Below are 15,074 nucleotides of genomic sequence, written 5' to 3'. Positions count from 1 at the left end.
TTTCTGATTGGTTGAATCCTGTTTGCGTGTGTCTATATTCCACCTTGAAGGAGAAAGGAATGGAGTGGAAACCTCCATATCTATAGCGTTGCCTGTGTACCCCCACCTACGGCACCGTAGTCCTCTAGATAGAGGGAGCGCCCTTTACAATTTCATCCATTACGAGTGACGTACGACCCTACCTAACCGCTGAGGATGCTGGGAGGACTACGGTGCCGTAGGTGGGGGAACACAGGCAACGCTATAGGTATGGGGGTTTCAACTCCATTCCTCTCTCCTTCAAGGCAAGATCGAGTCGGCTACGAGCCTACGACGTGACTGACGAGTGACGTCCACTTTTCCCGCCAAAAATTCGCCCGTGTCAACGACTCGAACTGTGTTGTGGATATGTCAAAATTTTATCAAACTTAATTGAGTTGAAAATTTCAGTTTACGGTTTGTTGTTTAGACTAATGAGTAGTTTAAGGTCGGGATAACTATATTTAAAGGTTGGTGTCGTTAAGCCTTTGCTTTGTTTACGTTTTTTAGCTAGGTGTGATTTTGTATGTGTGTGCTTGGTGTGTGTGTGTTTGGTTCGTGAGTTAACCCCCGGTACACAAAAAACAAGGGTGGATAGAAACCACTACCATGCACCTTGGAGCTCTTAACGTGAAAGTATTGCGAAAGGAAGTACATAATTGACCCTGCCTAGTTCAGACTTCTTTCACCATAAACTAGAATTGGACTTCTCAGTCTTTTACACCAGCCACTCTAATTCGCGTACCAGAGGACATTCTAAGAAATTAGTTAAACCTAGGGCCCGCACTTCCTTTCGACAGACCACTTCACGTGTACCGTCATCAACTGGAATTTTTTGCCGGTCGTTTTGGTCAGTCACCCTACCCAACAAAGCAAAGCCACTTTGTCTTTCCCCTGAGCTTCTAGAGTTTTTTTTTATTTATGTAATTTTTTTTTCATTTATTCCCGTTTTGTTTGTATCCTATTCACTGTTCAATTACTTTTCCATCTCTAAACTGTAACCGATGTTTGTAAAAAAAGCCACTCGAAATAAATAAATTAGCGCTATGGTGTGAGCATGACATAACAGCACTTTTCCGACTTTGGATGGGCGTAAAACAAGTTGGGTAGGGCGTTTGTTAAGGAAAGATCCTCTTCGGGCTCTTCGAAGTTTTGGGAAAGAAACAATGTTGTCAATTTTGGCATTGTCAAAGAATAGAGTAGTGGCAGTACTACGTATTCCCGCCATACCTTTCTATCTCTTAGCTCAGTGTCATCCCCCCTACTGGGCACAACAGTATCCCCTCTTACAAGAGCGCGCCTAGACGGGGGACATACAGTCTACAACCCCTCTCTAACGACACTAGTCTATTGCGACAACCCCAAATTTTAGTTTAATTTGATTGACAGCTGTGGCGAAGTCATTTGTTGAAAGTGTTTCAAATTAAAATATTTTCCCCCCGTTTTTGGAGTTAGCGCGATGAGGGAGATTCTAGGGCTGCCACGGGTCAGGGAAAAACTGGAAAAGTCAGGGAATTTTATTTTAGTGGGTAAAATTTCTGGGGATAAGTCTTTATTGAAGAGTAATGAAAGTTTCTTCTCACCCTCTCTTAAGTCTTAACATAGAAAACTCTAGAGCAATCCCTAAAATTGTTTTTGTAAAGTAAATGTTCTCTAAAATTTTACGCTTTCAATCACGCTCCCCATCCCCTATTTCAACATTCAAAGAAATCAGGGAAATTTTGAAAGCAAAAACAAGTATTTACTCACGTTCTTTTTAGAATGGTCATAAGGCACCGGGATATAACAATTATTGGGTGTTTTACCAAATTCTTTCTCTTTCAAACGCTTCTGGCCACCATAAGTTCATGTTACAATTTTATAAGATGCGAAAAGTATGCGTCGGCATAAGTCTATGCTGTAAAGTAAAACTTTCTGTACGTGTATTAATCGAGCGTTAAGTACGTAATCAGTTTAGCACTGTTAAAGGTAACTCGATCATCGAGGGGGTAATCACTAAAATTTTCTGTTCTGATATTAAGGGTTACTTGTGTGTAATCATTTTAGCATTGTTGTTTTTAGAATGGTCTTACGGGTAATCACTTTAGCAATGTTAAGGGTAGCGCATCGAGGGGCTACTCACTCAAAATTTCTCTTTGTGTCGCACTATTACAATTATAACATAAATAAATTTATTGAAGTAAGGATTACGGCTAATCATTTTAGCACAGTTAAAAGTAGCGCATCGAGGGGCTATTCACATAAAATATATGTACGCCTGTTAAGTAGGGTTCGATGTGGCTGCAATTACGAGCCCTTGGGTCGTCTTGTTACCTACGTACTGGCTCATACGATTATGATTTGTGAGCGTGTATGTTTATGGTTTGTCTGCGAAGGCTGTATAGACGAAAATACCGTCGGTCCATCTCGAATATTACCTTAACGAGTTAGAAAACATGAATACCATAGCACATACGAAACTAACACGCCCTCCCCACCCCCACCCCAACCACGCCTAGCTAATACGTAAATTTTTTACGTGACTTGTTTATTTTTACGATAATTAGTAACTTGGTAATCGCTAATTAGTTTATAGTCTCTAAAATGGGACGAAAACGAATCACGCGTCCAAGCGAGGACGAAACAACAGATATTTCCAACAATGCCGACGATTTTTTCCCAGCGGATCCGTAAGTTAATGGGTTAATTGTTAAATTTCCACATAAGTTTCAACATTATAAATGAACGTGGCTGTCATAGAATGGATGACATTGATGATCCCAATGATCAAACCTTTGAAGAATTCTCAGTGTCCAGTAGACGCGGTAAACGCCGCAAATTAGATAACCCTGCACCAAGAGGTCGGGGAAGAGGCAGAGGTGCTGGTTCCACTTCCAGAGGTCGAGGGGGCAGAAGAAACGTAGTAGATAGTGCTGATCACGAAGCTGGAACGAGTCTCTATGAAATTGTTAGAATCGGTAGAGGATCTTTGCAATCCGTTGTCGATGATTGGATTGAAAACTACAAACAAGATAGAGACGCGGCTCTTTTGGATTTGATGCAATTTTTTATTGATTGCGCCGGTTGCAAAGGTCATATAACCGCCGATATGCAACAACAGTTGGAACACGCTCAGATTATCCGCAAAATGACGGAAGAATTCAAAGAAGAGAGCGGAGACTATCCCTTGATCACATCAGGACCTCAATGGAAAAAATTCCGCACCAATTACTGCGAATTTGTCCAAGTTTTAGTGAAACAATGCCAATATAGCATCATCTACGATCAGTATCTGATGGATAACGTTATTTCTCTTTTGACTGGTCTTTCTGATTCTCAAGTTAGAGCTTTCAGACATACAGCGACTTTAGCTGGTATGATTTTTATCGCTGTTTTAACATTTGGGACGTATCAGACGTAACTCATGTCCTATTTTAGCCATGAAATTGATGACTGCTTTGGTGGATGTGGCATTAAACTTGAGTATTACCTTGGATAATACTCAACGTCAATACGAAAGTGAACGACAGAAGATTAGAGATAAAAGAACGACTGAACGTTTGGAAATGTTCATGTCAAAAAGACAAGAAGTATTAAAATGCCCGTTACGGTGCTTTGGTTTTTTTTTTTTAGGTTGAAATCTAATTCTCTTATAATTCTTTTGTCAAGATTGAAGAAAATGTTGAGGAAATCAAGAACATGTTAACGTACATGTTCAAAAGTATCTTTGTTCATAGATACAGAGATACTTTACCAGAAGTTCGTTCAATTTGTATGACCGAAATTGGTCAGTGGATGAAGAAATTCCATCAGCAATTTCTGGATGACAGTTACTTGAAATACATTGGTTGGACCTTGCACGATAAAGTTGGAGACGTTAGACTTAAGTGTCTTCAAGCTTTGTTACCACTCTACGCGTCCGAAGAACTAACCAGCAAATTGGAACTTTTCACCAATAAATTCAAAGACAGAATTATTAGTATGACCTTAGATAAAGAATACGACGTTGCCGTACACGCTGTCAAATTAGTTATCAGCATTCACAAGTAATTAGAAGAAGAATTATACTTAGTCAGCTAAAACTTAGTTTTAACGCGTCTTTTGGGTTGTTTTTTTCAGACATCATCGAGAGATTTTAAGTGATAAAGATTGCGAACACGTTTACGAGTTAGTTTATTCATCTCACCGTGCTGTGGCTCAAGCCGCTGGTGAATTTTTGAACGAACGCTTATTTCAACCTGATGAAGAGGGTGTTCAAGGATTGAGAACGAAAAGGGGCAAGAAAAGGTCCGTTAATACGCCTCTCATTCGTGATTTGGTTCAATTCTTCATTGAAAGTGAAGTAAGTAACTTAAAGGAGGCACAACAGGACAATACACGCACTTTTCTTCATTCATTGTTCTTTGTTCTACAAATGAATTTATTCTTTAGCTTCACGAACACGGTGCCTACCTTGTTGACAGTTTAATCGAAAGCAATCAGATGATGAAAGATTGGGAATGCATGACTGATCTTTTGCTGGAGGAACCAGGGGAGGATGAAGAAGGCTTGGATGATCGACAGGAAACTTCCTTAATTGAGATTATGGTCTGTTGCATCAAACAGAGCGCTACCGGTGAACCACCAGTTGGACGCGGACCAAATAGAAAGGTTCGCGACACCCTTCTTGATTGACTCTTAATTCATTTGCGTTTAATTATAATTATAAAACTTATTATTTTGTAGAATGTTTCAGCCAAAGAACAAAAACAAGTTCAAGATGATAAAGTGAAACTTACCGAACATTTCATTCAAACATTACCGCAACTTTTATCAAAGTACATTGCTGATACTGAGAAAGTTGCAAACTTGATGGTCATTCCTCAATACTTTGATTTGAATATTTACACTCAAAGTCGTCAAGAAAAGGTAATTAGCCTTATTCCTGATCAGCGCCACCTACCCATAGCGGCGACTTTGAGAACTACTGTAAACGGCAAGCCAATCAGATGTCGCTAAAATGTGGTGACGTCACTGACGGGTACTCTCGGGGTCTTACCAAAAATGACGTCACCAGATTTTAGCGACATCTGATTGGCTTGCCGATTACAGTAGTTCTCAAAGTCGCCGCTATGGGTAGGTGGCGCTGATCAGGAATAAGGCTAATTTCCTAAGTTACCTTATGTTGCTGAACGTGGCAACATATGCCAGCATTCAACATAATGAAATTTTAATCATGAATGGTTTTTAACATTCAGTGTTTGGATTTTCTACTGAAACACATGTTCGATATCTTCACGCGAATGCATAATACCGATGTTTTGGAAGCTTGCACCAAAACGTACGCTGTTCTGTGCGCTGAAAACTTGGCTATTCATTCCCGAAGCGCGGTTGCAAGAGGAACTTTAATTGATTCCTTAATTCAAAAATACAGAGCCACTGTTAATAATTACATTCAACTGGTAATTAATCATTTATTTAACATTTTGTTAATTAATTTAAGTAATAAAAATGTTTAATTTAGCACGTTGATGAAGTTGATGAAGAGGCTTCGTTCAGAGTTAGAGTGGCCATGGAGAAAATATGCATCATGTATCAGTAAGTTGATATTGGCAAATTTCAACGTTAGCGCGTGGCAAACCGCAATAATTATTTATTTCAGTTGCCACGATCTTGGTCCTTACAAAATCTGGAGTGAAATCTTTGATACTTGGGTGAAAAGCATTGTTAGTAACGAAGAACGTCCCCCATTAGAAGACGTGGCAAAATCGGCCATTAATTGTTGCCACGTTGCCCTTTTTTGGGAAAGAAGCAACTTAGATGAAAGTGCCCCGAGTCCCGACCGCGTTAATGACCTAGCGAAAAATATCCGCGAATTCATGCAAGTTATGAGAGAAATAATGACCACTTGCACCAAACCCAGTCTTCAGGAAGAAGTGAATTAATTAGTCTAATTTTCGTTTTAGAACTTAAGTAATGAATTTATATCGTTCTTTGAAAGGCTTACGTAACCATCTGCGACAATTTAATGAACTACAGTCGACTTTTAACTGATTCCGGTTCATCCGGATCCAAAGCTTTACAACCTTTGGTCTATGAACCCGATTGTTCCCTAACAGAAGCTTTGAGCGCTTTTGTTCAACAGAAAGTCTTTATTGAGGAAGATGATGATGACCAAGATGAACACGCCAAGATCGAAGAATTGCATAAACGCCGAAATTTTCTGGCTGCTTTCTGCAAACTTGTCGTCTATAATGTTCTTCCGATCAAAACGGCTCATTCTATATTCAAACATTATGTCAAGGTATTGATTTATTGTTCTACACAGTTCCTCAATACTTATTAAGTTATTGTTCTTCACAGTTCTTCAATACTTATTAAGTTATTGTTCTTCACAGTTCCTCAATACTTATTAAGTTATTGTTCTTCACAGTTCTTCAATACTTATTAAGTTATTGTTCTTCACAGTTCATCAGTACTTATTAAGTTATTGTTCTTCACAGTTCTTCAGTACTTATTAAGTTATTGTTCTTCACAGTTCCTCAGTACTTATTAAGTTATTGTTCTTCACAGTTCCTCAATACTTATTAAGTTATTGTTATACACAGTTCCTCAATACTTATTAAGTTATTGTTATACACAAGTTCTTCAGTACTTATTAAATATTGTTCTTCACAGTTCTTCAGTACTTATTAAGTTATTGTTCTTCACAGTTAAGTTATTGTTCTTCACAGTTAAGTTATTGTTCTTCACAGTTCTTCAGTACTTATTAAGTTATTGTTCTTCACAGTTCCTCAGTACTTATTAAGTTATTGTTCTTCACAGTTCCTCAATACTTATTAAGTTATTGTTATACACAGTTCCTCAATACTTATTAAGTTATTGTTATACACAAGTTCTTCAGTACTTATTAAATATTGTTCTTCACAGTTCTTCAGTACTTATTAAGTTATTGTTCTTCACAGTTAAGTTATTGTTCTTCACAGTTAAGTTATTGTTCTTCACAGTTAAGTTCTTGTTCTTCACAGTTCTACAATGATTACGGCGATATTATCAAAGCGACATTGGGAAAAGCGCGAGAGATAAATAAAGTGATTTGCGCTAAAACGATGGCCCTTTCGCTAACTACTTTATTTGACGAACTTCCGAGAGAAGCTTCGACTGGAGTTGTTGATAAATACAAGAATGAGTTCTTATCGATAAAGGAATTGGCCAAACGTTTCGCTTTATCCTTTGGTTTGGATCAATTGAAAAACAAAGAAGCCGTCATGGCTTTACATCGAGAAGGAATTTCGTACGCTGTCAAACTGAACGAAAATACCGAGGTTCCACTCGGAACGCCGCCAAATGTTGCCTTCCTGGAAATTCTATGCGAATTTAATAACAAGTTAACGAAACCTGATAAGAGAACTATGTAAGAATTGATTAACTTCTTTATTCTTCCGATAAACGCGTTAAATTATTTAATTTTAATTGTCTTTAGCTTGAATTTTCTGGATCAAAATCGTAAAATTCGTTTCCCGGGAACACGGGGTGACGAATGGCAACCATTGTTGATGTACAGAAACAGTTTAGTTCAAGGAGACGCTGAAATTCCTCAAGCTCGTCAACCTGGAAGGCAATATCGAGGACGTAAAAAGAATCAAGATGATGGTTTGTACTATTTAAGTTTTCTTATATTATTTGTTTCCAGGGTTAATAATCTATAAATTTATTTATTTCGTAGTCTTGGAAGAGGAAATTGAAGCTGAATCCGATGCTGAAGGGGATTTTTAAACTGTTTCACATTTTTTTATTGAACATTTTGTCATTTTCCTTATTCAACATTTTTATTGTTCAACATTTTTCTTATTCTAATATTCTTCCGATTCTTCATGTTATGTAAAATTTTCTATTGTATTGCATTGTATTTCAAATAAAAGCCATTTGCTTACACTTAAAAGGGGCCAAAAGGTCAAGAATTGATTAGACAAAGACCCCCAATAACGTTATTTTCTAAATGCGGAAAACTCCTAAATTCTCACTGTGAACCGTTACAAAACGACCAAAAACGTCATTTACACGTCTTTTATAATATTAAAAATTAGTTTTGGGGTTTAATACTTTAATTTTATCGATTTTAATTAAGTTTAAAGACGAGATACATTGCCAAGTCCCAAACGCGACTATTAGGCTTAGTACGGCCACGTTGATAACGTGAAAATAGTTTCGCGGGCTCAGCAAAAAACCGGCAAGCGTGTGGGGAAGACGGGCGGATGATTATCGTGTCTGATAATATAGGCCTAACGTAACGAGATTTTAAAATAACGGTAGAAAATTATAACGTCTGTTATATTTAAATTTTAGTTTTTTAGACCATTAAAATGGTAATTAAATTTTATTAGGTTTATTAACAACACCTTTTGTTACGTCATTATTGAATTTTGACCCGAAATATTGACATACGTCATTTATGCAATTTTCTCGCGAAGCTCGTCCGAAGCGTGAAAGTTCGAGATCTTTGAATCTTTCTTTTTTCCGCGGAACGCTCGGGTATTTAGGCTTAGCCGGGCCATCGAGCGGAGGCTAATTGAGGAATATTTCGGTCTGATTAATTAAAAAGTAGTTAAAGTTTAAATTTTATGTAAATATGGCGATAGATAACATAAATAAAAGCCGATGGCAACAGCATTTCAAAAACAAAGGGAAAGATCAGGACGTAAGTAAAATCCTTAAGCCTAAAATGTACAAAGGCCTATTTTTCTCGTTGTTGTTGTCCTATGCCTTTGCGTCATTTCTTACTAAGTCTACACATTTAAACAAAGAAATAATTAATGTATCGCTTCTTTCGGGAGGTTTCTTTAATTACTAATCCAGTTAACGAGTTAAATACGCTTAGAAAGCGGTCAAAGTAGTTTTAAACAATTGAGAAGTCGTTTTAAACGTCAGTGTTTGTATGTTCGTGATGTTTACCTCCGTAACGCGTTTGTTAACAGGAGATGAGACGGCGGAGGAACGAAGTGACGGTTGAACTTCGTAAAAACAAACGCGACGAGTCTCTTTTGAAGAGACGGAACGTTCCGCCAACTGACGAAACGGACGAAGATGAACTAGATCACGGAGCCAATCACACCAGCTTAGAAGTCATTGTGCAGAATGCCAGCAGTTCTGAGCCAAAGACTCAATTAAGTGGCGTGCAAGCAGCCAGGAAACTTCTCTCCAGTGATCGTAATCCCCCTATTGATGATTTGATCAATTCTGGAATACTTCCCATTCTTGTCCATTGTCTAGGAAGAAATGATATGTAAGTCTAGTCTACCCATTCATAGAGTAATGGCAACCCTCAGCTTTGACTGTATTAAGCTCTATAGGGAAATAACATGGAGTGCCACTAATCTATTGTCAATAAAAAAATTATAGGTTCTTTAATAGTTTATCTCCCCTTTCAGTCCCTCTTTGCAATTTGAAGCAGCTTGGGCGCTAACGAATATTGCGTCAGGAACATCTAAACAAACTCAAGCTGTTGTGGCTGCAGGTAGATTTGTAATATCTTCACCACTTTTGAAACCACTCTTGTTGGAACATTTCCAGGGTTCATACAAACCTGGAAAAGTCAGGGAAATAAATAGTTGACAAAAACATCAGGGAAATTTAAAATTTTTAGTAAAATTCAGGGAAATTTGAGTCAAACAGGGGCCGAGTGATTAAGCAAAATGTTCATAAACATACCCCCCTCCATAGGATTAACATTACACTATACTTTGGAGGCTCATAACTCTGGTTCTACTAGAGATACGGGGATGTCATTTGAGTATGTTATAGTCCTATTTGCCCCCCATCCAACCATACTAAAAACATAGGGCTACAACAAACAGGGGCCGAGTAATTAAGCAAATTGTTCATAAACATCCCCCCTCCATAGGATTAACATTACACTATACTTTGGAGGCTCGTAACTCTGGTTCTACTAGAGATACGCGGATGCCCTTTGAGTATGTTATAGTCCTATTTGCCCCCCCCATCCAACCATACTAAAGACTTGGGACTAAGACAAACTGTTGGCCGAGTAATTAAGCAAATTGTTCATAAACATACCCCCTCCATGGGATTAACATTACACTATACTTTGGAGGCTCATAACTCTGGTTCTACTAGAGATACGCGGATGTCCTTTGAGTATGTTATAGTCCAATTTGTCCCCCATCCAACCATACTAAAAACTTGGGATTTCGTCAAACAGGGGCCGAGTAATTAAGCAAAATGTTCGTTAACATACTCTCCATAGGATTAACATTACACTATACTTTGGAGGCTCGTAACTCTGGTTCTACTAGAGATATGGGGATGTCCTTTGATTATGTAATAGTCATATTTGCCCCCCCCCTTCTTCATTAACATTTGCTCCATATGATACTCCATATATGGGAAAAACCTGGAAAACCCAGGGAAATTTGTTTTCCAAAGGTTGTATGAACCCTTATTTCCTTTGCATAGAGAATAGGCCTATTTATATCTATTAGGCACCAGGCTATTATTAATAGTTTAAAACCAAAATATCTCGTGTTCTTTTTAGGGGCGGTGCCATTTTTCTTAGCATTGTTAAAATCTCAACACCAAAATGTTTGCGAACAAGCAGTTTGGGCTTTGGGCAACATCATTGGTGATGGTCCCGAATTAAGGGATTACGTCATCAAGTTGGGTGTGGTGGCGCCACTGTTGTCTTTCATCAAGCCAGACATCCCCTTGTCCTTCCTGCGTAATGTCACTTGGGTTATTGTCAACTTGTGCCGCAACAAAGAGCCCCCTCCCGCTGTTGAGACCATCAAGGAACTTCTCTCGGCTCTTTGTCTCCTCATTCACCACACAGATGTAAATGTAAGCGTTAGTAATCTCTCTCTCATTACATTCATTTCATTGTTAATTAAACCATTGAGTTAATTAATTAATTAAACTATTATTATTATTGTTTTAATTAATTTCTTTAGATTTTGGTAGATACAGTCTGGGCCCTGTCTTATTTAACAGACGGAGGAAATGAACAAATACAGGTAAAATAATGATTACTAAGTTATTTTGATGGTTTTTTATGAATTTGTTTGTTTGTTTATTCAGATGGTGATAGAGTCGGGCGTTGTGCCTCATTTGGTTCCTTTACTAAGCCACAAAGAAGTTAAAGTCCAAGTAAATTCATTTTTTATTTTGGTTAATTTAGTTTTAGTGTGTTTATTTACATTAATATTGTTTTATTCACTGTTTATTTACATTAATAATTGTTTCTCTACCTTTACAAAGTTTACATGAATGGTTTTTTTTACATGAAGGCGGTTTAATGGTTTTGTTTACATTGAAGGCAATTTAATGGTTTTGTTTACATTGAGGGCGGTTTAAATGGTTTTTTTTTACATGAAGGCGGTTTAAATGGTTTTTTTATCATAAAGACGGTTTAAATGGTTTTTTTTTTACATGAAGGTGGTTTAATTGTTTTGTTTACATGAGGGCGGTTTAAATGTTTTTTTTATATGAAGGCGGTTTAAATGGTTTTTTTATATGAAGGCGGTTTAAATGGTTTTTTTATATGAAGGCGGTTTAAATGGTTTTTTTATATGAAGGCGGTTTAAATGGGTTTTTACATGAAGGCGGTTTAATTGTTTTGTTTACATGAGGGCGGTTTAAATGGGTTTTTTTTTACATGAAGGCGGTTTAAATGGTTTTTTTTACATGAAGGCGGTTTAAATTTTTTTTTTATATGAAGGCGGTTTAAATGGGTTTTTACATGAAGGCGGTTTAAATGGGTATTTTACATGAAGGCGGTTTAAATGGGTTTTTTTTTACATGAAGGCGGTTTAAATGGGTTTTTTTACATGAAGGCGGTTTAAATGGTTTTTTTTTTATATGAAGGCGGTTTAATTGTTTTGTTTACATGAGGGCGGTTTAAATGGGTTTTTTTTTACATGAAGGCGGTTTAAATGGTTTTTTTTACATGAAGGCGGTTTAAATGGTTTTTTTTTATATGAAGGCGGTTTAAATGGGTTTTTACATGAAGGCGGTTTAAATGGGTTTTTTACATGAAGGCGGTTTAAATGGTATGGTTTACATTGAGGGCGGTTTAATGGTTGTGTTTACCATGAAGGCAATTTAATGGTTTTGTTTTCTTTGAATGCGGTTTAATGGTTTTGTTTACCTTGAAGGCGGTTCACTTAAATGAAATACGAGTTTGTTTTGTTTGTTTTTGTATTTTAGACGGCAGCATTAAGAGCGGTTGGTAACATTGTAACTGGAACTGATGATCAGACTCAGGTGGTGCTGAACTGTGACGCACTTTCTCATTTCCCGGCTCTCCTGACACATCCCAAGGAGAAAATAAACAAAGTAAGTGACCAGCCAGCTTCCCCTTTCCTACTAGAGCTTAGAAAGGAGCAAAAACAAACAAACAGACACAAACAAGAAAAAAAAAAAAAAGCAATTATAGTTTAAATGTTCCCTTATCAGTAACATTGCTTCTCTCTAAGATTGTCGTAGTTGTTATTTTTATTTGTAAAAACATGATGAATATCAACAGCCAATTGATAAACCAAAAGTTGGAAAAACCTTCTTGACCTTTAAACTGATTAATTTTTAAAACTATTTAAGAGTGTTTGAATTTGAAGAGTGAATGTTTCTTAATTTATTTTTTTTTAAACTAAAACTGTCAGTCTGAAACTTAAATTTTTAATTTAAGTTAATGAAGATACAGGAGTGCATCTGATTAATTAATGATTAATTAATCATTAGCTGGTAGTTTTCAGTTTTAAGCGCGTGAATGTTATTGTTGATTTTAATTAAGTAGTTTCAAAAAATAATTAATTTAGCATCGAGTTAGGAAGGTTTTTATTTAAATGATGGCCGGGAACGATAACTCAATGGATATTACACCTAATTCTGATTTTAATGTATTTAATTTAATATTAGGAGATTATAAGTTTTATTATATTAAGGATTGGTTTAATTTAATTTAATTTTAATTGGGGTTAATTAGGAAGCTGTATGGTTTTTATCAAACATCACGGCCGGAAATCAACAGCAGGTTCAAGCGGTTATCGATGCTGGTTTAATTCCAATGATAATTCACCATCTCAGTAGAGTAAGTATTTATTTATTTACTTTCTTCCTTTTTCCCGTTAATTTTGGGAGTCCCGACTCTCTAGGGGGAGTTCCAGACGCAGAAAGAGGCGGCGTGGGCCATTAGTAATCTGACTATCAGTGGTACAAAGCCTCAAGTCTTGTACTTGGTCAGTCAACACGTTATCCCTCCCCTGTGCAACTTGCTAACTGTTAAGGACCCCCAAGTTGTTCAAGTGGTCTTGGACGGTATTAGCAACATCTTAAAGATGGCTGGTTCCCAAGTTTATCCCATTGGAACGCAAATTGAAGAATGCGGAGGCCTTGATAAGATTGAAGCCCTTCAAAACCACGAAAATGAAGATATTTACAAACTGGCTTATGAAATCATTGACCAGTATTTCTCTGATGACGTGAGTATACCTAACTACTTACCTTTTTCATCTATTTTTGACCTACAAGCGATTTATTGTGTTTAATCAATTTGTGTCCTATTTTTTTAAGGTTAGTTTTATAGTTAGGCCTGTTATTAATTATCATATTGTTAATTTTTGCTCTATTTTTGGCCTACAAGCTACTTATTGTTATTTATTTATTATTCAAGACTAGGGGAATTTATTATTCAACTACTGGGGGAATTTATTATTCAACTACTGGGGGAATTTATTATTCAACTACTGGGGAAATTTATTATTCAACTACTGGGGGAATTTATTATTCAACTACTGGGGGGAATTTATTATTCAACTACTGGGGGGAATTTATTATTCAACTACTGGGGGGAATTTATTATTCAACTACTGGGGGGAATTTATTATTCAACTACTGGGGGGAATTTATTATTCAACTACTGGGGGGAATTTATTATTCAACTACTGGGGGGAATTTATGGCTAATTTTAATATTAGATCTTAATTTATTGTCATATTGTTAATTTTGAATATTTATGGTCTATTTTTGGCCTACAAGCAACTTATTAAATTATTCAAGACCGAGGGGGGGGGATTTAAGTTTAATTTAATATTGGGTCTGTTCTATGAGTAGATAGAATAATTTTAAATTATTATTAAATTGTTAATTTTGAATATATTTGCTCTATTTTTGGCCTACAAGCAAAAAATTGGGGTGATTTTTATTTGGTTTAAGATTAAGGCTTATATTATAATTAAGTTATAATGAATTTAACTCATTTTAATTAAAAAATAATTAAACTGAAGGCTGATGTGGACCCGAACCTGATTCCGGCTGTGTCTGACCAGGGTTATCAATTTGACCCTGAAGCATCCATCCCCAGTGATGGCTTCAAATTTTAGCCCCCCCCTCCCTTCCTCCCCCCTTCCCTTCCCATCTCTCCCTGCCTCCCTAATTACCAACATTAATGCAAAACAAATTTAATAAAATCTTTAAAAATAAACAAAAAAACGGAAAAATTTATCTCTTTTCGTCTCCGCCTAAGAAAAACCAAAACCAAACCAATTTAAATAATTAATTAGGAAGAATTAATTAATTACGAAAAAAAAAAAAGAAAAACAAAAATAAGAAAGTGAGAAAAAACTAATTAAAATTTTCCTCAATTGACGCCGGTAAATTTTTTATTTTACACAAAATTAAAAATACAAAAGAAATGAAATACAAAAGAAAAAAACAGGTTTTTGTGAAAGAAAACAATTATGGAATGAATTTTAGAAAAACAAATAAAACAAACAAAATAGGGGAGAAACAACAGCCTGATGATATTAACAACTACAACAAGTTTTAATTAGTTTCCTAAAAAACAATAAGAAAAAAAAATGACTTTGCAAATTTAATTTATTGAAATTTGCACGAAAAGTTTTTTTTTTCGTTTTTTTCTATTATAAAAAAAACAACAATTTTTGTTTTTTAACAACAACATTACGGATTTAATTTTTACAAAACAATCAAATCGAAATTAATTTGTTAAAAAATTTGAAACAAAAATAATAAAAAACAAATGATTGGATGATGAGAAACACTGATTTGTTTTTTAATTTAATTTAATT

At 36.0% G+C, this 15,074-nt stretch overlaps 2 protein-coding genes across 3 annotated transcripts; both read left to right on the top strand.

Annotated features, from left to right (window-relative positions):
• The first annotated feature begins 284 nt into the window (after positions 1-284).
• Positions 285-7,918, top strand: SA1 (stromal antigen). The gene is made up of 15 exons (XM_089837590.1): positions 285-488; positions 2,587-2,687; positions 2,758-3,371; positions 3,436-3,587; positions 3,667-4,043; positions 4,117-4,339; positions 4,429-4,647; positions 4,723-4,905; positions 5,235-5,438; positions 5,501-5,574; positions 5,639-5,912; positions 5,978-6,280; positions 7,005-7,390; positions 7,460-7,629; positions 7,703-7,918. Exons 2-15 carry the CDS (start codon positions 2,602-2,604, stop codon positions 7,750-7,752), a joined length of 3,315 nt encoding a protein of 1,104 aa, XP_089693716.1. The 5' UTR covers positions 285-488; positions 2,587-2,601; the 3' UTR covers positions 7,753-7,918.
• A 543-nt stretch (positions 7,919-8,461) lies between these two features.
• On the top strand, positions 8,462-15,044 carry Kap-alpha3 (karyopherin alpha3). 2 transcript variants are annotated; one of them, XM_089837606.1, is made up of 10 exons: positions 8,462-8,674; positions 8,952-9,259; positions 9,405-9,490; positions 10,529-10,836; positions 10,941-11,003; positions 11,068-11,136; positions 12,196-12,324; positions 12,971-13,075; positions 13,140-13,466; positions 14,271-15,044. In XM_089837606.1, exons 1-10 carry the CDS (start codon positions 8,606-8,608, stop codon positions 14,364-14,366), a joined length of 1,560 nt encoding a protein of 519 aa, XP_089693732.1. In that variant the 5' UTR covers positions 8,462-8,605; the 3' UTR covers positions 14,367-15,044. The 2 variants fall into 2 exon arrangements, with proteins under 2 accessions (XP_089693732.1, XP_089693733.1); XM_089837607.1 differs by having other exon boundaries at positions 8,465-8,674; positions 10,529-10,830.
• The last annotated feature ends 30 nt before the right edge of the window (positions 15,045-15,074 follow it).

The sequence above is a fragment of the Phalangium opilio genome, unplaced genomic scaffold, assembly GCF_054372755.1.
Source record: "Phalangium opilio isolate 3A_F unplaced genomic scaffold, DU_Popi_V2 ptg000045l_1, whole genome shotgun sequence".
NCBI classification, from domain to species: Eukaryota; Metazoa; Arthropoda; class Arachnida; order Opiliones; family Phalangiidae; genus Phalangium; species Phalangium opilio.
This window is presented reverse-complemented; position numbering and strand designations above follow the sequence as displayed.

Excerpts from the sequence above, each read along its gene's own strand:
- SA1 (XM_089837590.1), top strand. The coding sequence starts at position 2,602 with ATGGGACGAAAACGAATCACGCGTCCAAGCGAGGACGAAACAACAGAT. Across the intron at positions 4,648-4,722 it reads GACGCGGACCAAATAGAAAG|AATGTTTCAGCCAAAGAACA; the intron begins GTTCGCGACACC and ends ATTATTTTGTAG. Across the intron at positions 7,630-7,702 it reads TAAAAAGAATCAAGATGATG|TCTTGGAAGAGGAAATTGAA; the intron begins GTTTGTACTATT and ends TTTATTTCGTAG.
- Kap-alpha3 (XM_089837606.1), top strand. The coding sequence starts at position 8,606 with ATGGCGATAGATAACATAAATAAAAGCCGATGGCAACAGCATTTCAAA. Across the intron at positions 10,837-10,940 it reads ACACAGATGTAAATGTAAGC|ATTTTGGTAGATACAGTCTG; the intron begins GTTAGTAATCTC and ends TAATTTCTTTAG. Across the intron at positions 13,076-13,139 it reads TAATTCACCATCTCAGTAGA|GGGGAGTTCCAGACGCAGAA; the intron begins GTAAGTATTTAT and ends CCGACTCTCTAG.